Source organism: Salvelinus alpinus, chromosome 6 (assembly GCF_045679555.1).
Source record: "Salvelinus alpinus chromosome 6, SLU_Salpinus.1, whole genome shotgun sequence".
NCBI classification, from domain to species: domain Eukaryota; kingdom Metazoa; phylum Chordata; class Actinopteri; order Salmoniformes; family Salmonidae; genus Salvelinus; species Salvelinus alpinus.
In genome coordinates this window covers 2378338-2403658 of record NC_092091.1, presented here as the reverse complement: position 1 = coordinate 2403658, position 25321 = coordinate 2378338, and the positions used below count along the sequence as shown (strand labels likewise).

General features: G+C 48.3%; 1 protein-coding gene across 5 annotated transcripts in view; it reads right to left on the bottom strand.

Moving 5' to 3' along the window:
* The window catches only part of man2c1 (mannosidase, alpha, class 2C, member 1), a 70374-nt gene that overhangs the window by 25162 nt on the left and 19891 nt on the right, over positions 1-25321 (bottom strand). For all 5 annotated transcript variants that reach the window (XM_071405127.1, XM_071405130.1, XM_071405128.1 and 2 more), the window contains exons 9-15: positions 23317-23409; positions 23027-23143; positions 22491-22586; positions 16794-16939; positions 12614-12737; positions 9702-9823; positions 8146-8231 (exon numbers count right to left, since the gene is read on the bottom strand). In XM_071405127.1, the coding sequence (XP_071261228.1) occupies positions 8146-8231; positions 9702-9823; positions 12614-12737; positions 16794-16939; positions 22491-22586; positions 23027-23143; positions 23317-23409 (784 nt within the window). The remainder of the gene's footprint in view (positions 1-8145; positions 8232-9701; positions 9824-12613; positions 12738-16793; positions 16940-22490; positions 22587-23026; positions 23144-23316; positions 23410-25321) is intronic.

The following is a 25321-nucleotide window of genomic DNA, read 5'->3' as shown; positions in this document are numbered from 1 at the left end:
CCTGCTGAGCTATGTGTCAGCCAAAAGGACCGTGTTTGTGATTATTAAAATTGTTCACTTTAAAGTTAGTAATTGTTCTGTTTTTGTTCCCAGGGGGGAAGGCACTTTGGGAGTGCTTAGGCAAGAGGCCTGCGGGCATACATATACCTGTAGTATGTACTCTGTCTATGCACACTAGGTAAGACCTGGGCAGACCACCCCCTGTATTTTGGTTAGCGCGCCAGGTGACGTTAAGGTAAGAAGTGTAGGAGTTATTGTTACATATGGAAGCAGATATCACACTATTAAACAATAGACAAGTGTACATTAGAAAATAGGAGAAGGCAGACATGAGTGAATGGATACAGGCTGGTAAAAACAGGAAACTAAGATAAAACAGATAGTAAAATGGCCGAAGCCATACGTGCTTTAAAGTGCATTTATGGAAAGAGCAGGACACCATTATGAAGATTAAATAGAGGGTAAAGGCCATAAGTGCTTAGGGTAAGATAGACATATATTAATTTTAGGAGACAAGAGGGTTCTGCCTCCATTATAATCTAATCAAGAGCGGATACAGGCGTTATTGGGCGTAAACAAGCAGGAAGCCTGAAATGAAGGATAATTGTTGCAGATGACCTAGGTGAAGTAATTTAATTAAAGTATGTAATGCTCTCATGTGTGTGTGTATAAGACAGAGCCAGTGCTCTGGGAAGGTGTGTGATCCGCGGATCACCCCGGCTTGTGATACATTGTATTAAAAGTCTTTATTGATTTTACAAGTTCTTATAAGAGTGTTATATTTCTGAGACGATTATCCACGACAGTAGTAGGAAGGTAAGGTAGGAGAGAGGACTCTAACTTCTACTTTCTTTGCTTTGGTTCCGTCCAGCCCCTTTTCCCCACATTACCGTGTTAAGGAAATACATTCCCAGTAAACGGTAATATTCTCTGCCTCTGTCATCCTTACCTCCACCTACAGTCACATACCTCTTTACCTCCACCTACAGTCACATACCTCTTTACCTCCACCTACAGTCACATACCTCTATACCTCCACCTACAGTCACATACCTCTTTACCTCCTACAGTCCCATACCTCTTTACCTCCACCTACAGTCCCATACCTCTTTACCTCCTACAGTCCCATACCTCTTTCACTCCACCTACAGTCCCATACCTCTTTACCTCCACCTACAGTCACATACCTCTTTACCTCCACCTACAGTCACATACCTCTATACCTCCACCTACAGTCACATACCTCTTTACCTCCTACAGTCCCATACCTCTTTACCTCCACCTACAGTCCCATACCTCTTTACCTCCACCTACAGTCACATACCTCTATACCTCCTACAGTCCCATACCTCTTTACCTCCACCTACAGTCACATACCTCTTTACCTCCACCTACAGTCACATACCTCTTTACCTCCACCTACAGTCACATACTTCTATACCTCCACCTACAGTCACATACCTCTATACCTCCACCTACAGTCACATACCTCTTTACCTCCACCTACAGCCACATACCTCCCCCTACAGTCACATACCTCTTTACCTCCACCTACAGTCCCATACCTCTTTACCTCCACCTACAGCCACATACCTCCCCCTACAGTCACATACCTCTTTACCTCCACCTACAGTCACATACCTCTATACCTCCACCTACAGTCACATACCTCTATACCTCCACCTACAGTCACATACCTCTTTACCTCCACCTACAGCCACATACCTCCCCCTACAGTCACATACCTCTTTACCTCCACCTACAGTCACATACCTCTTTACCTCCACCTACAGTCCCATACCTCTTTACCTCCACCTACAGTCACATACCTCTTTACCTCCACCCACAGTCCCATACCTCTTTACCTCCACCTACAGTCACCTCTTTACCTCCACCTACAGTCCCATACCTCTATACCTCCACCTACAGTCACATACCTCTTTACCTCCACCTACAGTCACATACCTCTATACCTCCACCTACAGTCCCATACCTCTATACCTCCACCTACAGTCACATACCTCTTTACCTCCACCTACAGTCCCATACCTCTATACCTCCACCTACAGTCACATACCTCTTTACCTCCACCTACAGTCACATACCTCTTTACCTCCACCTACAGTCACATACCTCTTTACCTCCACCTACAGTCCCATACCTCTTTACCTCCACCTACAGTCCCATACCTCTTTACCTCCACCTACAGTCCCATACCTCTTTACCTCCACCTACAGTCACATACCTCTTTACCTCCACCTACAGTCACATACCTCTTTACCTCCACCTACAGTCACATACCTCTTTACCTCCACCTACAGTCCCATACCTCTTTACCTCCACCTACAGTCCAATACCTCTTTACCTCCACCTACAGTCCCATACCTCTTTACCTCCACCTACAGTCCCATACCTCTTTACCTCCACCTACAGTCCCATACCTCTTTACCTCCACCTACAGTCCCATACCTCTATACCTCCACCTACAGTCACATACCTCTTTACCTCCACCTACAGTCCCATACCTCTTTACCTCCACCTACAGTCACACCTCTATACCTCCACCTACAGTCACATACCTCTATACCTCCACCTACAGTTACATACCTCTTTACCTCCACCTGCAGTCACACACCTCTTTACCTCCACCTACAGTCACACACCTCTTTACCTCCACCTACAATCACATACCTCTATCACTCCACCTACAGTCACATACCTCTTTCACTCCACCTACAGTCACATACCTCTTTCACTCCACCTAGTCACATACCTCTTTCACTCCACCTACAGTCACACACCTCTATACCTCCACCTACAGTCACATACCTCTTTACCTCCACCTACAGTCCCATACCTCTTTACCTCCACCTACAGTCACATACCTCTTTCACTCCACCTACAGTCACATACCTCTTTCACTCCACCTACAGTCCCATACCTCTATACCTCCTACAGTCCCATACCTCTTTACCTCCACCTACAGTCCCATACCTCTTTACCTCCACCTACAGTAACATACCTCTTTACCTCCACCTACAGTCACATACCTCTTTACCTCCACCTACAGTCACATACTTCTATACCTCCACCTACAGTCACATACCTCTATACCTCCACCTACAGTCACCTCTGTACCTCCACCTACAGTCCCATACCTCTATACCTCCACCTACAGTCACATACCTCTTTACCTCCACCTACAGTCACATACCTCTATACCTCCACCTACAGTCCCATACCTCTATACCTCCACCTACAGTCACATACCTCTTTACCTCCACCTACAGTCCCATACCTCTATACCTCCACCTACAGTCACATACCTCTTTACCTCCACCTACAGTCACATACCTCTTTACCTCCACCTACAGTCACATACCTCTTTACCTCCACCTACAGTCCCATACCTCTTTACCTCCACCTACAGTCCCATACCTCTTTACCTCCACCTACAGTCCCATACCTCTTTACCTCCACCTACAGTCACATACCTCTTTACCTCCACCTACAGTCACATACCTCTTTACCTCCACCTACAGTCACATACCTCTTTACCTCCACCTACAGTCCCATACCTCTTTACCTCCACCTACAGTCCAATACCTCTTTACCTCCACCTACAGTCCCATACCTCTTTACCTCCACCTACAGTCCCATACCTCTTTACCTCCACCTACAGTCCCATACCTCTTTACCTCCACCTACAGTCCCATACCTCTATACCTCCACCTACAGTCACATACCTCTTTACCTCCACCTACAGTCCCATACCTCTTTACCTCCACCTACAGTCACACCTCTATACCTCCACCTACAGTCACATACCTCTATACCTCCACCTACAGTTACATACCTCTTTACCTCCACCTGCAGTCACACACCTCTTTACCTCCACCTACAGTCACACACCTCTTTACCTCCACCTACAATCACATACCTCTATCACTCCACCTACAGTCACATACCTCTTTCACTCCACCTACAGTCACATACCTCTTTCACTCCACCTAGTCACATACCTCTTTCACTCCACCTACAGTCACACACCTCTATACCTCCACCTACAGTCACATACCTCTTTACCTCCACCTACAGTCCCATACCTCTTTACCTCCACCTACAGTCACATACCTCTTTCACTCCACCTACAGTCACATACCTCTTTCACTCCACCTACAGTCCCATACCTCTATACCTCCTACAGTCCCATACCTCTTTACCTCCACCTACAGTCCCATACCTCTTTACCTCCACCTACAGTAACATACCTCTTTACCTCCACCTACAGTCACATACCTCTTTACCTCCACCTACAGTCACATACTTCTATACCTCCACCTACAGTCACATACCTCTATACCTCCACCTACAGTCACATACCTCTTTACCTCCACCTACAGCCACATACCTCCCCCTACAGTCACATACCTCTTTACCTCCACCTACAGTCCCATACCTCTTTACCTCCACCTACAGCCACATACCTCCCCCTACAGTCACATACCTCTTTACCTCCACCTACAGTCACATACCTCTATACCTCCACCTACAGTCACATACCTCTTTACCTCCACCTACAGCCACATACCTCCCCCTACAGTCACATACCTCTTTACCTCCACCTACAGTCACATACCTCTTTACCTCCACCTACAGTCCCATACCTCTTTACCTCCACCTACAGTCACATACCTCTTTACCTCCACCTACAGTCCCATACCTCTTTACCTCCACCTACAGTCACCTCTTTACCTCCACCTACAGTCCCATACCTCTATACCTCCACCTACAGTCACATACCTCTTTACCTCCACCTACAGTCACATACCTCTATACCTCCACCTACAGTCCCATACCTCTATACCTCCCCCTACAGTCACATACCTCTTTACCTCCACCTACAGTCACATACCTCTTTACCTCCACCTACAGTCCCATACCTCTTTACCTCCACCTACAGTCACATACCTCTTTACCTCCACCTACAGTCCCATACCTCTATACCTCCACCTACAGTCCCATACCTCTATACCTCCACCTACAGTCACATACCTCTTTACCTCCACCTACAGTCCCATACCTCTATACCTCCACCTACAGTCACATACCTCTTTACCTCCACCTACAGTCACATACCTCTTTACCTCCACCTACAGTCCCATACCTCTTTACCTCCACCTACAGTCCCATACCTCTTTACCTCCACCTACAGTCCCATACCTCTTTACCTCCACCTACAGTCCCATACCTCTTTACCTCCACCTACAGTCCCATACCTCTTTACCTCCACCTACAGTCACATACCTCTTTACCTCCACCTACAGTCCCATACCTCTTTACCTCCACCTACAGTCCCATACCTCTTTACCTCCACCTACAGTCCCATACCTCTTTACCTCCACCTACAGTCCCATACCTCTTTACCTCCACCTACAGTCCCATACCTCTTTACCTCCACCTACAGTCCCATACATCTTTACCTCCACCTACAGTCCCATACCTCTATACCTCCACCTACAGTCACATACCTCTTTACCTCCACCTACAGTCCCATACCTCTTTACCTCCACCTACAGTCCCATACCTCTATACCTCCACCTACAGTCCCATACCTCTTTACCTCCACCTACAGTCACATACCTCTTTACCTCCACCTACAGTCACATACCTCTTTACCTCCACCTACAGTCACATACCTCTTTACCTCCACCTAAAGTCACACACCTCTTTACCTCCACCTACAGTCCCATACCTCTTTACCTCCACCTACAGTCACATACCACTTTACCTCCACCTACAGTCCCATACCTCTTTACCTCCACCTCCAGTCCCATACCTCTTTACCTCCACCTACAGTCACATACCTCTTTACCTCCACCTACAGTCACATACCTCTTTACCTCCACCTACAGTCACATACCTCTTTACCTCCACCTACAGTCACATACCTCTTTACCTCCACCTCCAGTCACATACCTCTTTACCTCCCCCTACAGTCACACACCGCTTTACCTCCACCTACAGTCACATACCTCTTTACCTCCACCTACAGTCACATACCTCTTTACCTCCACCTACAGTCACATACCTCTTTACCTCCACCTACAGTCACATACCTCTTTACCTCCACCTACAGTCACATACCTCTTTACCTCCACCTACAGTCACACACCTCTTTACCTCCACCTACAGTCCCATACCTCTTTACCTCCACCTACAGTCACATACCACTTTACCTCCACCTACAGTCCCATACCTCTTTACCTCCACCTCCAGTCCCATACCTCTTTACCTCCACCTACAGTCACATACCTCTTTACCTCCACCTACAGTCACATACCTCTTTACCTCCACCTAGTCACATACCTCTTTACCTCCACCTCCAGTCACATACCTCTTTACCTCCCCCTACAGTCACACACCGCTTTACCTCCACCTACAGTCACATACCTCTTTACCTCCACCTCCAGTCCCATACCTCTTTACCTCCACCTACAGTCACATACCTCTTTACCTCCACCTACAGTCACATACCTCTTTACCTCCACCTACAGTCACATACCTCTTTACCTCCACCTACAGTCACATACCTCTTTACCTCCATGGGGAGTTGAGTGTAGCAGGGTGTTGCGTTCCCCCCTCCAAGAGGCGTACGTAACATAATATACAGCTGTTATATACCCTGATAATATACAGCTGTTATATACCCTGATAATATACAGCTGTTATATACCCTGATAATATACAGCTGTTATATACCTTGATAATACACAGCTGTTATATACCCTGATAATATACAGCTGTTATATACCTTGATCATATACAGCTGTTATATACCCTGATAATATACAGCTGTTATATACCTTGATAATATACAGCTGTTATATACCTTGATAATACACAGCTGTATATACCTTGATCATATACAGCTGTTATATACCCTGATAATACACAGCTGTTATATACCTTGATAATATCGTAGTGCTGTTATATACCTTGATAATATACAGCTGGTATATACCTTGATAATACACAGCTGTTATATACCTTGATAATATACAGCTGTTATATACCTTGATAATACACAGCTGTTATATACCCTGATAATATACAGCTGTTATATACCTTGATAATATACAGCTGTTATATACCCTGATAATATACAGCTGTTATATACCTTGATAATACACAGCTGTTATATACCCTGATAATATACAGCTGTTATATACCTTGATCATATACAGCTGTTATATACCCTGATAATATACAGCTGTTATATACCTTGATAATACACAGCTGTTATATACCCTGATAATATACAGCTGTTATATACCTTGATAATATACAGCTGTTATATACCTTGATCATATACAGCTGTTATATACCCTGATAATACACAGCTGTTATATACCTTGATAATATCGTAGTGCTGTTATATACCTTGATAATATACAGCTGTTATATACCTTGATAATACACAGCTGTTATATACCTTGATAATATACAGCTGTTATATACCTTGATAATACACAGCTGTTATATACCCTGATAATATACAGCTGTTATATACCCTGATAATATACAGCTGTTATATACCTTGATAATACACAGCTGTTATATACCCTGATAATACACAGCTGTTATATACCCTGATAATACACAGCTGTTATATACCCTGATAATACACAGCTGTTATATACCTTGATAATATACAGCTGTTATATACCTTGATAATACACAGCTGTTATATACCCTGATAATATACAGCTGTTATATACCCTGATAATACACAGCTGTTATATACCCTGATAATACACAGCTGTTATATACCTTGATAATATACAGCTGTTATATACCTTGATAATACACAGCTGTTATATACCCTGATAATATACAGCTGTTATATACCCTGATAATATACAGCTGTTATATACCCTGATAATATACAGCTGTTATATACCCTGATAATATACAGCTGTTATATACCCTGATAATATACAGCTGTTATATACCCTGATAATATACAGCTGTTATATACCCTGATAATATACAGCTGTTATATACCCTGATAATATACAGCTGTGATATACCCTGATAATATACAGCTGTTATATACCCTGATAATATACAGCTGTTATATACCTTGATAATATCGTAGCGCGTCCTCTACCACCATCTCTATACAGGTTCCAGGAATCACATCATGGAACTGGTTCAGGAGGAGCTGCCTGAAAAAGAAAACACAATTTAGTAGTGTTGAGGGCCTAGGGACATGTCAACGTTTTAGTAGTGTTGAGGGCCTAGGGACATGTCAACGTTTTAGTAGTGTTGAGGGCCTAGGGACATGTCAACGTTTTAGTAGTGTTGAGGGCCTAGGGACATGTCAACGTTTTAGTAGTGTTGAGGGCCTAGGGACATGACAACGTTTTAGTAGTGTTGAGGGCCTAGGGACATGTCAACGTTTTAGTAGTGTTGAGGGCCTAGGGACATGTCAACGTTTTAGTAGTGTTGAGGGCCTAGGGACATGTCAACGTTTTAGTAGTGTTGAGGGCCTAGGGACATGTCAACGTTTTAGTAGTGTTGAGGGCCTAGGGACATGACAACGTTTTAGTAGTGTTGAGGGCCTAGGGACATGTCAACGTTTTAGTAGTGTTGAGGGTCTAGGGACATGTCAACGTTTTAGTAGTGTTGAGGGTCTAGGGACATGTCAACGTTTTAGTAGTGTTGAGGGCCTAGGGACATGTCAACGTTTTAGTAGTGTTGAGGGCCTAGGGACATGACAACGTTTTAGTAGTGTTGAGGGCCTAGGGACATGACAACGTTTTAGTAGTGTTGAGGGCCTAGGGACATGTCAACGTTTTAGTAGTGTTGAGGGTCTAGGGACATGTCAACGTTTTAGTAGTGTTGAGGGCCTAGGGACATGTCAACGTTTTAGTAGTGTTGAGGGCCTAGGGACATGACAACGTTTTAGTAGTGTTGAGGGCCTAGGGACATGACAACGTTTTAGTAGTGTTGAGGGCCTAGGGACATGTCAACGTTTTAGTAGTGTTGAGGGTCTAGGGACATGTCAACGTTTTAGTAGTGTTGAGGGCCTAGGGACATGTCAACGTTTTAGTAGTGTTGAGGGTCTAGGGACATGTCAACGTTTTAGTAGTGTTGAGGGCCTAGGGACATGTCAACGTTTTAGTAGTGTTGAGGGTCTAGGGACATGTCAACGTTTTAGTAGTGTTGAGGGCCTAGGGACATGACAACGTTTTAGTAGTGTTGAGGGCCTAGGGACATGTCAACGTTTTAGTAGTGTTGAGGGCCTAGGGACATGTCAACGTTTTAGTAGTGTTGAGGGCCTAGGGACATGACAACGTTTTAGTAGTGTTGAGGGCCTAGGGACATGACAACGTTTTAGTAGTGTTGAGGGCCTAGGGACATGTAATACCAGGTTAAGGAATGTGTGACATTATTTGTGTGTGTGTGTGTGTGTGTGTGTGTGTGTGTGTGTGTGTGTGTGTGTGTGTGTGTGTGTGTGTGTGTGTGTAGAACAATAAAGGAGCTCCGTTAGCTAAATCCTGAAACCATATGTCATTCCTTCACCTAATTCAACGGAAGTTTAGTTGTCTAATATGTCTGTGTAGAGAACCGGCGTTGTCTCAAAAGCACCCCAGAGGCTAAATGTCTACATCTTTATGTGCCGTGGCCTTTACCTCCAGAGGATTCGTAGCGGTTGGGAGGGATACTGAAACGTCTTGTCCAGACACAGAGCCAAGCTGCTGGCCACCTCAACGTCATGGAGCAAGGTCTCACACTGACGATTCCCCAGCTTGATCTGGAGACACACGTGGGTTGGAAAAGTGGCAAAACTCTGTCCTTAAAACCCAGTAAACAACAGTTCTAACTAATAAAGTCAATGTAGAGTGGTCTCTGGTCCCAGATGTCTGACATGAACGTTACCATAGAGTTGGCAATACGGCACAAACAGCTCTGAGAGGCTTTGAGAAGCCCAGATTAGGTCCCACCTGTTCTTGTGTGGTGTAGGCCTCACCTGTGCCTGTGTGGTGTAGGCCTCACCTGTGCCTGTGTGGTGTAGGCCTCACCTGTGCCTGTGTGGTGTAGGCCTCACCTGTGCCTGAGTGGTGTAGGCCTCACCTGTGCCTGTGTGGTGTAGGCCTCACCTGTGCCTGTGTGGTGTAGGCCTCACCTGTGCCTGTGTGGTGTAGGCCTCACCTGTGCCTGAGTGGTGTAGGCCTCACCTGTGCCTGTGTGGTGTAGGCCTCACCTGTGCCTGTGTGGTGTAGGCCTCACCTGTGCCTGTGTGGTGTAGGCCTCACCTGTGCCTGTGTGGTGTAGGCCTCACCTGTGCCTGAGTGGTGTAGGCCTCACCTGTGCCTGAGTGGTGTAGGCCTCACCTGTGTCTGAGTGGTGTAGGCCTCACCTGTTCCTGTGTGGTGTAGGCCTCACCTGTGCCTGTGTGGTGTAGGCCTCACCTGTGCCTGTGTGGTGTAGGCCTCACCTGTTCCTGTGTGGTGTAGGCCTCACCTGTGCCTGTGTGGTGTAGGCCTCACCTGTTCCTGTGTGGTGTAGGTCTCACCTGTTCCTGTGTGGTGTAGGCCTCACCTGTGCCTGTGTGGTGTAGGCCTCACCTGTGCCTGTGTGGTGTAGGCCTCACCTGTTCCAGTGTGGTGTAGGCCTCACCTGTGCCTGTGTGGTGTAGGCCTCACCTGTTCCAGTGTGGTGTAGGTCTCACCTGTTCCTGTGTGGTGTAGGCCTCACCTGTGCCTGTGTGGTGTAGGCCTCACCTGTTCCAGTGTGGTGTAGGTCTCACCTGTTCCTGTGTGGTGTAGGCCTCACCTGTGCCTGTGTGGTGTAGGCCTCACCTGTTCCTGTGTGGTGTAGGCCTCACCTGTGCCTGTGTGGTGTAGGCCTCACCTGTGCCTGTGTGGTGTAGGCCTCACCTGTGCCTGTGTGGTGTAGGCCTCACCTGTTCCTGTGTGGTGTAGGCCTCACCTGTGCCTGTGTGGTGTAGGCCTCACCTGTGCCAGTGTGGTGTAGGCCTCACCTGTTCCAGTGTGGTGTAGGTCTCACCTGTTCCAGTGTGGTGTAGGCCTCACCTGTTCCTGTGTGGTGTAGGCCTCACCTGTTCCTGTGTGGTGTAGGCCTCACCTGTGCCTGTGTGGTGTAGGTCTCACCTGTTCCTGTGTGGTGTAGGCCTCACCTGTGCCTGTGTGGTGTAGGCCTCACCTGTGCCTGTGTGGTGTAGGCCTCACCTGTGCCTGAGTGGTGTAGGCCTCACCTGTGCCTGTGTGGTGTAAGCCTCACCTGTGCCTGTGTGGTGTAGGCCTCACCTGTGCCTGTGTGGTGTAGGCCTCACCTGTGCCTGTGTGGTGTAGGCCTCACCTGTGCCTGTGTGGTGTAGGCCTCACCTGTGCCTGTGTGGTGTAGGCCTCACCTGTGCCTGAGTGGTGTAGGCCTCACCTGTGCCTGTGTGGTGTAGGCCTCACCTGTTCCTGTGTGGTGTAGGCCTCACCTGTGCCTGTGTGGTGTAGGCCTCACCTGTGCCTGTGTGGTGTAGGCCTCACCTGTGCCTGTGTGGTGTAGGCCTCACCTGTGCCTGTGTGGTGTAGGCCTCACCTGTGCCTGTGTGGTGTAGGCCTCACCTGTGCCTGAGTGGTGTAGGCCTCACCTGTGCCTGTGTGGTGTAGGCCTCACCTGTGCCTGTGTGGTGTAGGCCTCACCTGTGCCTGTGTGGTGTAGGCCTCACCTGTGCCTGAGTGGTGTAGGCCTCACCTGTGCCTGAGTGGTGTAGGCCTCACCTGTGCCTGAGTGGTGTAGGCCTCACCTGTGCCTGTGTGGTGTAAGCCTCACCTGTGCCTGTGTGGTGTAGGCCTCACCTGTGCCTGTGTGGTGTAGGCCTCACCTGTGCCTGAGTGGTGTAGGCCTCACCTGTGCCTGTGTGGTGTAGGCCTCACCTGTGCCTGTGTGGTGTAGGCCTCACCTGTGCCTGTGTGGTGTAGGCCTCACCTGTGCCTGTGTGGTGTAAGCCTCACCTGTGCCTGTGTGGTGTAGGCCTCACCTGTGCCTGTGTGGTGTAGGCCTCACCTGTGCCTGTGTGGTGTAGGCCTCACCTGTGCCTGTGTGGTGTAGGCCTCACCTGTGCCTGTGTGGTGTAGGCCTCACCTGTGCCTGTGTGGTGTAGGCCTCACCTGTGCCTGTGTGGTGTAGGCCTCACCTGTGCCTGAGTGGTGTAGGCCTCACCTGTGCCTGTGTGGTGTAAGCCTCACCTGTGCCTTTGTGGTGTAGGCCTCACCTGTGCCTGTGTGGTGTAACCCTCACCTGTGCCTGTGTGGTGTAGGCCTCACCTGTGCCTGTGTGGTGTAGGCCTCACCTGTGCCTGTGTGGTGTAAGCCTCACCTGTGCCTGTGTGGTGTAGGCCTCACCTGTGCCTGTGTGGTGTAGGCCTCACCTGTGCCTGTGTGGTGTAGGCCTCACCTGTGCCTGTGTGGTGTAGGCCTCACCTGTGCCTGTGTGGTGTAGGCCTCACCTGTGCCTGTGTGGTGTAGGCCTCACCTGTGCCTGTGTGGTGTAGGCCTCACCTGTGCCTGTGTGGTGTAGGCCTCACCTGTGCCTGTGTGGTGTAGGTTCCGTTATGTAGTTCAAGAAATAGTTCTCCAGTCCAGGTACACAGAAGAGAGGAGTCCGCCTCAAGCTCAGAGAAGAGCCGGTCAGGGCTGGACATCTGGACCCTAGGGTTAGAAACGATAAGAAACACGTTACAGGCAATTACATACATGTGTTTTCAAATATAGCCAGTACACACAGATACAGAGCCTTCAGAAAGTAGTCACAGCCCTTCTTCCACATGTTGTTGTGTTTACAGCGTTTAAAATGGATTATATTGACATGTTGTTGTGTTTACAGCGTTTAAAATGGATTATATTGACATGTTGTGTCACCAATCTACACCCAATACCCCATCATGTCAAAGTGGAATTTTGTTTGTAGAAACAGTTTAGAAATGAAAAGCTGAAATGTCTTGAGTCAATAAGTGTTCAACCCCTTTGTTATGGTAAGGAGCCTAAATAAGTTCAGGGGTAAAACATGTGCTTTAACAAGTCACATAATAGGTTGTATGGACTCACTCTGTGTGCAATAATAGTGTTTAACATGATTTATGAATGACTACCTCATCTCTGTACCCCACACATACAATTATCTGTAAGGTCCCTCAGTCCAGCAGTGAATTTCAAGCACAGATTCAACCACAAAGACCAGGGAGGTTTTCCAATGCCTCACAAAGAAGGGCTCCTATTGGTCGATGGAAGAAGAAAAATAAGCAGACATTGAATATCCCTTTGAGCATGGTGACGTTATTAATTACACTTTGGATGGTGTATCAATACACCCAGTCACTACACAGATAAAGCCAATAGTGACTTTATAACATTTAGAGTTTAATGGCTGTGAGAGGAGAAAACCGAGGATGGATCAACAACATTGTAGTTACTCCACAATACTAACCTAAATGACAGAGTGAAAAGAAGGAAGCCAGTACAGAATAAAAATATTACAAAACATGAATCCTGTTTGCAACAAGGTACTAAAGTAAAACTGCGGCAAAGATATTAACTTTATGTCCTGAATACAAAGTGTTGTGTTTTGGGGCAAATCCAACCACATCACCGAGTACCACTTTATATTTTCAAGCATGGTGGTGGCTGCATCATGTTATGGGTATGCTTGTCATCATTAAGGACTATGGAGTTTTTTAGGATAAAAATAAAACAGAATACAGCTATAAATAAGCACAGGCAAAATATTGACTCAGGGGTGTTAATACGTACAGTGTCATGCAATAAAATGCAAATTATAAAAAATCATACAATGTGATTTTCTGGATTTTTGTTTTAGATTCTGTCTCTCACAGTTGAAGTGTACCTATGATAAAAATTACAGACCTCTACATGCTTTGTAAGTAGGAAAACCTGCAAAATCGGCAGTGTCTCAAATACTTGTTCTCCCCACGGTATGTGTGAATGTTATTCATTGACAACAGCTCAGCGTTCAACACCATAGTGCCCACAAAGCTCATCACTAAGCTAAGGACTCTGGGACTAAACACCTCCCTCTGCAACTGGATCCGCCCCCAGGTGATAAGGGTAGGTAACAACACAAACCCCACGCTGATCCTTAACACAGGGGCCTCTCAGGGGTGTGGGCTCAGTCCCTCCTGTACTCCCTGTTCACTCATGACTGCACCGCCAGGCACGAGTCTAATGACACAACAGTGATCACCAACAACAACGAGACAGCTTATAGGGAGGAGGTCAGAGACCTGGCCGTGTGGTGCCAGGACAACAACCTATCCCTCAACGTGATCAAGACAAAAGAGATTGTGGACTACAGGAAAAGGAGGACCGAGCACGCCCCCATTCTCATCAACGGGGCTGCAGTGGAGCAGGCTGAGATCTTCAAGTTCCTTGGTGTCCCCATCACCAACAAACTAACATGCTCCAAGCACACCAAGACAGTCGTGAAGAGGGCACGACAAAACCTATTCCCCCTCAGGAAACTAAAAAGATTTGTCATGGGTCCTCAGATCCTCAAAAAGCTCTACAGCTGCACCATCGAGAGCATCCTGACTGGTCGCATCATCGCCTGGTATGGCAACTGCTCGGCCTCCAACCGCCAGGCACTACAGAGGGTAGTGCGTACGGCCCAGTACATCACTGGGGCCAAGCTTCCTGCCATCCAGGACCTCTATATGTCAGAGGAAAGCCCTAAAAATTGTCAAAAACTCCAGCCACCCTAGTCATAGACTGTTCTCTCTGCTACCACATGGCAAGCGGTACCAAAGCGCCAAGTCTACGTCCAAGAGGCTTCTAAACAGCTTCTACCCCCAAGCCATAAGACTCCTGAACATCTCCTCCTGGCCTTACGGGGCGGCAGATAGCCTAGTGGTTAGAGGAGGCAGGTAGCCTAGTGGTTAGAGGAGGCAGGTAGCCTAGTGGTTAGAGGAGGCAGGTAGCCTAGTGGTTAGAGGAGGCAGGTAGCCTAGTGGTTAGAGGAGGCAGGTAGCCTAGTGGTTAGAGGAGGCAGGTAGCCTAGTGGTTAGAGGAGGCAGGTAGCCTAGTGGTTAGAGGAGGCAGGTAGCCTAGTGGTTAGAGGAGGCAGGTAGCCTAGTGGTTAGAGGAGGCAGGTAGCCTAGTGGTTAGAGGAGGCAGGTAGCCTAGTGGTTAGAGGCGGCAGGTAGCCTAGTGGTTAGAGGAGGCAGGTAGCCTAGTGGTTAGAGGAGGCAGGTAGCCTAGTGGTTAGAGGAGGCAGGTAGCCTAGTGGTTAGAGGAGGCAGGTAGCCTAGTGGTTAGAGGAGGCAGGTGGCCTAGTGGTTAGAGGAGGCAGGTGGCCTAGTGGTTAGAGGAGGCAGGTAGCCTAGTGGTTAGAGGAGGCAGGTAGCCTAGTGGTTAGAGGAGGCAGGTAGCCTAGTGGTTAGAGGAGGCAGGTAGCCTAGTGGTTAGAGGAGGCAGGTAGCCTAGTGGTTAGAGGAGGCAGGTAGCCTAGTGGTTAGAGGAGGCAGGTAGCCTAGTGGTTAGAGGAGGCAGGTAGCCTAGTGGTTAGAGGCAGGTAGCCTAGTGGTTAGAGGAGGCAGGTAGCCTAGTGGTTAGAGGAGGCAGGTAGCCTAGTGGTTAGAGGAGGCAGGTAGCCTAGTGGTTAGAGGAGGCAGGTAGCCTAGTGGTTAGAGGAGGCAGGTAGCCTAGTGGTTAGAGGAGGCAGGTAGCCTAGTGGTTAGAGGAGGCAGGTAGCCTAGTGGTTAGAGGAGGCAGGTAGCCTAGTGGTTAGAGGAGGCAGGTAGCCTAGTGGTTAGAGGAGGCAGGTAGCCTAGTGGTTAGAGGAGGCAGGTAGCCTAGTGGTTAGAGGAGGCAGGTAGCCTAGTGGTTAGAGGAGGCAGGTAGCCTAGTGGTTAGAGGAGGCAGGTAGCCTAGTGGTTAGAGGAGGCAGATAGCCTAGTGGTTAGAGGAGGCAGATAGCCTAGTGGTTAGAGGAGGCAGGTAGCCTAGTGGTTAGAGTAGGCAGGTAGCCTAGTGGTTAGAGCGTTGGACTAGTAATTGAAAGGCTGCTAGATTGAATCCCCGAGCTGACAAGGTATAAATCTGTTGTTCTGCCCCTGAACAAGGCAGTTAACCCACTGTTCCTAGGCCGTCATTGTAAATAAGAATGTGTTCTTAACTGACTTGCCTAGTTAAATAAAATACAAATATATAATCAAATGGCTACCCAGACTATCTGCATTGCCTCTCCCCCCTCCCCCCACCACTGCTACTCTCTGTTGTTATCATCTATGCATATTCACTTTAATAACTCTACCTACATGTACATATTACCTCAACTAACCGGTGCCTCCGCACATTGACTCTGTACCGGTACCCCCCTGTATATAGTCTCACTATTGTTATTTTACTGCTGCTCTTTAATTACTTGTTACTTTTATTTCTTAATCTTATTCATATTTTTTTATATTTATATATATTTTTTTTAACTGCATTGTTGGTTAATGGCTGGTAATTAAGCATTTCACTGTTGTATTCGGCGCATGTGACTAATAAAGTTTGATTTAATTAGAACCCACATCAAAGAGAAATCCCTCTGAGCGGGAAAATAAATAAACTATTTTTATGACTGTATTTTCTGTCTGATGTCTAGACCAGGGGGCAGCTAGTTCTATTGTGTTGGTGGCTGCTGAGTCACGGTGGGTGTGTGTGATCACGGTGTGTGTGTGTGTGTGTTACGATGTGAGTGGTCCTGACCGAGGCAGTCCGTCTGTGTCCTGGACCCTATCCAGTCTGTCCAACATCAGCTGGGTGGGCCCTCCTCCTCCGTCTCCAAAACCAAACAGTGCTGCACTGTGATTGGCTCGTCCTTTGTCCTTGTTGTTCTTCACAGTGTTGACCAGCTGAGGAGGAATGAGGAGGGGCTTCAGTACCCAGACCCAGTGCTCCTGTAAGGGTCCGTTTACCAGACCTAGTGCTCCTGTAAGGGTCCGTTTACCAGACCTAGTGCTCCTGTACCAGACCTAGTGCTCCTGTACCAGACCTAGTGCTCCTGTACCAGACCTAGTGCTCCTGTACCAGACCTAGTGCTCCTGTAAGGGTCCGTTTACCAGACCTAGTGCTCCTGTACCAGACCTAGTGCTCCTGTACCAGACCTAGTGCTCCTGTACCCAGACCTAGTGCTCCTGTACCAGACCTAGTGCTCCTGTACCCAGACCTAGTGCTCCTGTACCAGACCTAGTGCTCCTGTAAGGGTCCGTTTACCAGACCTAGTGCTCCTGTAAGGGTCCGTTTACCAGACCTAGTGCTCCTGTAAGGGTCCGTTTACCAGACCTAGTGCTCCTGTACCAGACCTAGTGCTCCTGTACCAGACCTAGTGCTCCTGTACCAGACCTAGTGCTCCTGTACCAGACCTAGTGCTCCTGTAAGGGTCCGTTTACCAGACCTAGTGCTCCTGTACCAGACCTAGTGCTCCTGTACCAGACCTAGTGCTCCTGTACCAGACCTAGTGCTCCTGTACCAGACCTAGTGCTCCTGTAAGGGTCCGTTTATCAGACCTAGTGCTCCTGTACCCAGACCTAGTGCTCCTGTACCAGACCTAGTGCTCCTGTACCCAGACCTAGTGCTCCTGTACCAGACCTAGTGCTCCTGTACCTAGACCTAGTGCTCCTGTACCAGACCTAGTGCTCCTGTACCAGACCTAGTGCTCCTGTACCCAGACCTAGTGCTCCTGTACCAGACCTAGTGCTCCTGTACCCAGACCTAGTGCTCCTGTACCAGACCTAGTGCTCCTGTACCAGACCTAGTGCTCCTGTACCCAGACCTAGTGCTCCTGTACCAGACCTAGTGCTCCTGTACCCAGACCTAGTGCTCCTGTACCAGACCTAGTGCTCCTGTACCAGACCTAGTGCTCCTGTACCAGACCTAGTGCTCCTGTACCAGACCTAGTGCTCCTGTACCAGACCTAGTGCTCCTGTACCAGACCTAGTGCTCCTGTACCAGACCTAGTGCTCCTGTACCAGACCTAGTGCTCCTGTAAGGGTCTGTTTACCAGACCTAGTGCTCCTGTACCAGACCTAGTGCTCCTGTACCAGACCTAGTGCTCCTGTACCAGACCTAGTGCTCCTGTACCAGACCTAGTGCTCCTGTACCCAGACCTAGTGCTCCTGTACCAGACCTAGTGCTCCTGTATCCAGACCTAGTGCTCCTGTACCCAGACCTAGTGCTCCTGTACCAGACCTAGTGCTCCTGTACCCAGACCTAGTGCTCCTGTACCAGACCTAGTGCTCCTGTACCAGACCTAGTGCTCCTGTACCAGACCTAGTGCTCCTGTACCAGACCTAGTGCTCCTGTACCAGACCTAGTGCTCCTGTACCAGACCTAGTGCTCCTGTAAGGGTCCGTTTACCAGACCTAGTGCTCCTGTACCAGACCTAGTGCTCCTGTACCAGACCTAGTGCTCCTGTACCAGACCTAGTGCTCCTGTAAGGGTCCGTTTATCAGACCTAGTGCTCCTGTACCAGACCTAGTGCTCCTGTACCAGACCTAGTGCTCCTGTACCAGACCTAGTGCTCCTGTACCAGACCTAGTGCTCCTGTACCAGACCTAGTGCTCCTGTACCAGACCTAGTGCTCCTGTACCAGACCTAGTGCTCCTGTAAGGGTCCGTTTACCAGACCTAGTGCTCCTGTACCAGACCTAGTGCTCCTGTACCAGACCTAGTGCTCCTGTACCCAGACCTAGTGCTCCTGTACCAGACCTAGTGCTCCTGTACCCAGACCTAGTGCTCCTGTACCCAGACCTAGTGCTCCTGTACCAGACCTAGTGCTCCTGTACCCAGACCTAGTGCTCCTGTACCAGACCTAGTGCTCCTGTACCAGACCTAGTGCTCCTGTACCAGACCTAGTGCTCCTGTACCAGACCTAGTGCTCCTGTACCAGACCTAGTGCTCCTGTACCAGACCTAGTGCTCCTGTACCAGACCTAGTGCTCCTGTAAGGGTCTGTTAACCAGACCTAGTGCTCCTGTACCAGACCTAGTGCTCCTGTACCAGACCTAGTGCTCCTGTACCAGACCTAGTGCTCCTGTACCAGACCTAGTGCTCCTGTAAGGGTCCGTTTACCAGACCTAGTGCTCCTGTACCAGACCTAGTGCTCCTGTACCAGACCTAGTGCTCCTGTACCAGACCTAGTGCTCCTGTACCAGACCTAGTGCTCCTGTACCAGACCTAGTGCTCCTGTACCCAGACCTAGTGCTCCTGTACCAGACCTAGTGCTCCTGTACCAGACCTAGTGCTCCTGTACCAGACCTAGTGCTCCTGTACCAGACCTAGTGCTCCTGTACCAGACCTAGTGCTCCTGTACCAGACCTAGTGCTCCTGTAAGGGTCCGTTTACCAGACCTAGTGCTCCTGTACCAGACCTAGTGCTCCTGTACCAGACCTAGTGCTCCTGTACCAGACCTAGTGCTCCTGTACCAGACCTAGTGCTCCTGTACCAGACCTAGTGCTCCTGTACCAGACCTAGTGCTCCTGTACCAGACCTAGTGCTCCTGTAAGGGTCCGTTTACCAGACCTAGTGCTCCTGTACCAGACCTAGTGCTCCTGTACCAGACCTAGTGCTCCTGTACCCAGACCTAGTGCTCCTGTACCAGACCTAGTGCTCCTGTACCCAGACCTAGTGCTCCTGTACCCAGACCTAGTGCTCCTGTACCAGACCTAGTGCTCCTGTACCCAGACCTAGTGCTCCTGTACCAGACCTAGTGCTCCTGTACCAGACCTAGTGCTCCTGTACCAGACCTAGTGCTCCTGTACCAGACCTAGTGCTCCTGTACCAGACCTAGTGCTCCTGTACCAGACCTAGTGCTCCTGTACCAGACCTAGTGCTCCTGTACCAGACCTAGTGCTCCTGTAAGGGTCTGTTAACCAGACCTAGTGCTCCTGTACCAGACCTAGTGCTCCTGTACCAGACCTAGTGCTCCTGTACCAGACCTAGTGCTCCTGTAAGGGTCCGTTTACCAGACCTAGTGCTCCTGTACCAGACCTAGTGCTCCTGTACCAGACCTAGTGCTCCTGTACCAGACCTAGTGCTCCTGTACCAGACCTAGTGCTCCTGTACCAGACCTAGTGCTCCTGTACCAGACCTAGTGCTCCTGTACCCAGACCTAGTGCTCCTGTAAGGGTCTGTTTACCAGACCTAGTGCTCCTGTACCAGACCTAGTGCTCCTGTACCAGACCTAGTGCTCCTGTAAGGGTCTGTTTACCAGACCTAGTGCTCCTGTACCAGACCTAGTGCTCCTGTACCAGACCTAGTGCTCCTGTACCAGACCTAGTGCTCCTGTACCAGACCTAGTGCTCCTGTAAGGGTCTGTTTACCAGACCTAGTGCTCCTGTACCCAGACCTAGTGCTCCTGTACCCAGACCTAGTGCTCCTGTACCCAGACCTAGTGCTCCTGTACCAGACCTAGTGCTCCTGTACCAGACCTAGTGCTCCTGTACCAGACCTAGTGCTCCTATAAGGGTCTGTTTACCAGACCTAGTGCTCCTGTACCAGACCTAGTGCTCCTATAAGGGTCTGTTTACCAGACCTAGTGCTCCTGTACCAGACCTAGTGCTCCTGTACCAGACCTAGTGCTCCTGTACCAGACCTAGTGCTCCTGTACCAGACCTAGTGCTCCTATAAGGGTCTGTTTACCAGACCTAGTGCTCCTGTACCAGACCTAGTGCTCCTGTAAGGGTCTGTTTACCAGACCTAGTGCTCCTGTACCAGACCTAGTGCTCCTGTACCAGACCTAGTGCTCCTATAAGGGTCTGTTTACCAGACCTAGTGCTCCTGTACCAGACCTAGTGCTCCTATAAGGGTCTGTTTACCAGACCTAGTGCTCCTGTACCAGACCTAGTGCTCCTGTACCAGACCTAGTGCTCCTGTACCAGACCTAGTGCTCCTATAAGGGTCCGTTTACCAGACCTAGTGCTCCTATAAGGGTCTGTTTACCAGACCTAGTGCTCCTGTACCAGACCTAGTGCTCCTGTACCAGACCTAGTGCTCCTGTACCAGACCTAGTGCTCCTGTACCAGACCTAGTGCTCCTGTACCAGACCTAGTGCTCCTGTACCAGACCTAGTGCTCCTGTACCAGACCTAGTGCTCCTGTACCAGACCTAGTGCTCCTGTACCCAGACCTAGTGCTCCTGTACCAGACCTAGTGCTCCTGTATCCAGACCTAGTGCTCCTGTACCAGACCTAGTGCTCCTGTACCAGACCTAGTGCTCCTATAAGGGTCTGTTTACCAGACCTAGTGCTCCTGTACCAGACCTAGTGCTCCTATAAGGGTCTGTTTACCAGACCTAGTGCTCCTGTACCAGACCTAGTGCTCCTGTACCAGACCTAGTGCTCCTGTACCAGACCTAGTGCTCCTGTACCAGACCTAGTGCTCCTGTACCCAGACCTAGTGCTCCTGTACCCAGACCTAGTGCTCCTGTACCAGACCTAGTGCTCCTGTACCAGAACTAGTGCTCCTGTACCCAGACCTAGTGCTCCTGTACCAGACCTAGTGCTCCTGTACCAGACCTAGTGCTCCTGTACCCAGACCTAGTGCTCCTGTAAGGGTCTGTTTACCAGACCTAGTGCTCCTGTACCAGACCTAGTGCTCCTGTACCCAGACCTAGTGCTCCTGTACCAGACCTAGTGCTCCTGTACCAGACCTAGTGCTCCTGTACCAGACCTAGTGCTCCTGTACCAGACCTAGTGCTCCTGTACCAGACCTAGTGCTCCTGTACCAGACCTAGTGCTCCTGTACCAGACCTAGTGCTCCTGTACCAGACCTAGTGCTCCTATAAGGGTCTGTTTACCAGACCTAGTGCTCCTGTAAGGGTCCGTTTACCAGACCTAGTGCTCCTGTACCAGACCTAGTGCTCCTGTACCCAGACCTAGTGCTCCTGTACCAGACCTAGTGCTCCTGTACCAGACCTAGTGCTCCTGTACCAGACCTAGTGCTCCTGTACCCAGACCTAGTGCTCCTGTACCAGACCTAGTGCTCCTGTACCCAGACCTAGTGCTCCTGTACCCAGACCTAGTGCTCCTGTACCAGACCTAGTGCTCCTGTACCAGACCTAGTGCTCCTGTACCAGACCTAGTGCTCCTGTACCAGACCTAGTGCTCCTGTACCAGACCTAGTGCTCCTGTACCAGACCTAGTGCTCCTGTACCAGACCTAGTGCTCCTGTACCAGACCTAGTGCTCCTGTACCAGACCTAGTGCTCCTGTACCAGACCTAGTGCTCCTGTACCAGACCTAGTGCTCCTGTGCCAGACCTAGTGCTCCTGTACCAGACCTAGTGCTCCTGTACCAGACCTAGTGCGCCTGTACCAGACCTAGTGCTCCTGTACCAGACCTAGTGCTCCTGTACCAGACCTAGTGCTCCTGTACCAGACCTAGTGCTCCTGTAAGGGTGCGATACTCACATCCTCCACCTTCCCCTTCATCTCATAAGTGTTCCCTGGGGGAAAGTGTGTCAGAACCTGAGAACCATCCAGACCCTCCCAGAAGAAGGTGTTGTGCTGCAGAGAGAGACGCCTGGGTTAATTTAAAGACACTGGAATAATATTGTGTGGTGAACTCTAGATAGGGTTTGGATTGGAGTAGTACTTGTTGACCACAGTGCTATCTAATGGTTACAAGAGGGAGGTAGCACTCACAGGGAAGGAAAAAGAGAGAGAGAGACAGAGAGAGGAGGAAGGCAAAGGGAGAGAGAGAGAGAGGAGCAGGAGGACAAGGGGAGCGAGACAGAGGAGAGGGAGAGAGAGGAGGAGAGGGAGAGAGGAGGAGAGGGAGAGAGAGAAAGGGAGGGAGAGACAGAGAGAGGGGGGCCGAGAGAGGGAGAAGGGGAGAGAGACAGAGAGATGTAAACATATGTTTCCCATGCCAATAAAGCCCCTTGAATTGAATTGACCTGAGAGTGAGACAGAGAGAGAGCGAGACAGAGAGACAGAGAACTCACCGGGAAGGTGTTAACGAGGTTCCAGCTGAGTTTCTGAGTCAGGAATCGTGTGATGCCTGAACCCTGCATCAACTGGGGGAGCTGGGCTGAGTAGCCAAACGTATCGGGCAACCAGAACTAGACGGTAAAACAGAGTAGCCAAACGTATCAGGCAACCAGAACTAAACGGTAAAACAGACAACCTTAGAGACACCTTATCTGATATACCTACTCAAGCCATCTGGTAGGAATGTGATGTATGGATGGGGAGGTATAGATGTAGATAATACAGGACTGGCGTGATGTTCTACCTCTTTGCAGTAGTTTCCAAACTCTTGCTTGAAGAATCGCTGTCCCTCCAGGAACTGTCTGACCATGGACTCACCTGACGGCAGGTTTCCATCCTGATACAGAGAGACAGAGATAATGGCTTTAAATCTTAATATGACTTTAATAGGGCTGTCAAAGTTAACGCGTTAATAACAATTTTAATGCTGTTCATTTATTTTACGCCATTAAAGCATTTTCTTAGTTTGACCCCCTGAACCATCCATAGTTCAAATCCAAGCCCCGGCAAAATCAAGCCCCGGCAAAATTCAAAATAGACATATACAGTATTCATGGAATTTACATAAATCAAATCATTTGTATTATTTACATAGTTTATATACACTATGTAGTTAGTTTGACAACCACTTTACTCGCTTACTTTACTCAGTGCTTTTCTGATGTATCAAATAGTTATGTCATGCAATAAAATGCTAATTAATTACTTAAAAATCTTACAATGTGATTTTCTGGATTTTCCGTCTCTCACAGTTGAAGTGTACCTATGATAAAAATTACAGACCTCTACATGCTTTGTAAGTAGGAAAACCTGCAAAATCGGCAGTGTATCAAATACTTGTTCTCCCCACTGTATGTGTGACAGATCATGTGACACTTAGATTGCACACAGGTGGACTTAATTTAGCTAATTATGTGACTTCTGAAGGTAATTGGTTGCACCAGATCTTATTTAGGGGCTTCAAAGCAAAGGGGGTGAATACATACAGTTGAAGTCAGAAGTTTACATACACCTTAGCCAAATACATTTAAACTCATTTTGTCACAATTCCTGACATTTAATCCTAGTAAAAATTCCCTGTCTTAGGTCAGTTAGGATCACCACTTTATTTAAGAATGTGAAATGTCAGAATAATAGTAGAGAATTATTTATTTCAGCTTTTATTTCTTTCATCACATTCCCAGTGGGTCAGAAGTTTACATACACTCAATTAGTATTTGGTAGCATTGCCTTTAAATTGTTTAACTTGGGTCAAACGTTTCGGATAGCCTTCCACAAGCTTCCCACAATAAGTTGGGTGAATTTTGGCCCATTCCTCCTGACAGAGCTGGTGTAACTGAGTCAGGTTTGTAGGCCTCCTTCCTCACACACGCTTATTCAGTTCTGCCCACACATTTTCTATAGGATTGAGGTCAGGGCTTTGTGATGGCCACTCCAATACCTTGACTTTGATGTCCTTAAGCCATTTTGCCACAACTTTGGAAGTATGCTTGGGGTCATTGTCCATTTGGAAGACCCATTTGCGACCAAGCTTTAACTTCCTGACTGATGTCTTGAGATGTTGCTTCAATATATCCACATAAGCTTCCTTCCTCATGATGTCACAACTTGGTCTTGGCTAATTTCTTTTGTTTTTCCCATGTCAAGCAAAGAGGCACTGAGTTTGAAATCAATTTAAATTACAGGTTGCAATGCAACAATATAGGAAAAACGCCAAGGGGGATGAATACATTTGCAAGGCACTGTACTTGTGTGACTGAATAATGAAACCACTTTACTAGCTAGCTACTTGTGTGACTGAATAATGAAACCACTTTACTAGCTAGCTACTTGTGTGACTGAATAATGAAACCACTTTACTAGCTAGCTACTTGTGTGACTGAATAATGAAACCACTTTACTAACTAGCTACTTGTGTGACAGGTTTATATACTCTGTGGATTTCATGACATTATTGGACAGGTTTATGCTCTGTGGAATTCATGACATTATTGGACAGGTTTATACTCTGTGGAATTCATTACATTATTGGACAGGTTTATACTCTGTGGAATTCATTACATTATTGGACAGGTTTATACTCTGTGGAATTCATGACATTATAGGACAGGTTTATACTCTGTGGAATTCATTACATTATTGGACAGGTTTATACTCTGTGGAATTCATTACATTATTGGACAGGTTTATACTCTGTGGAATTCATTACATTATTGGACAGGTTTATACTCTGTGGAATTCATGACATT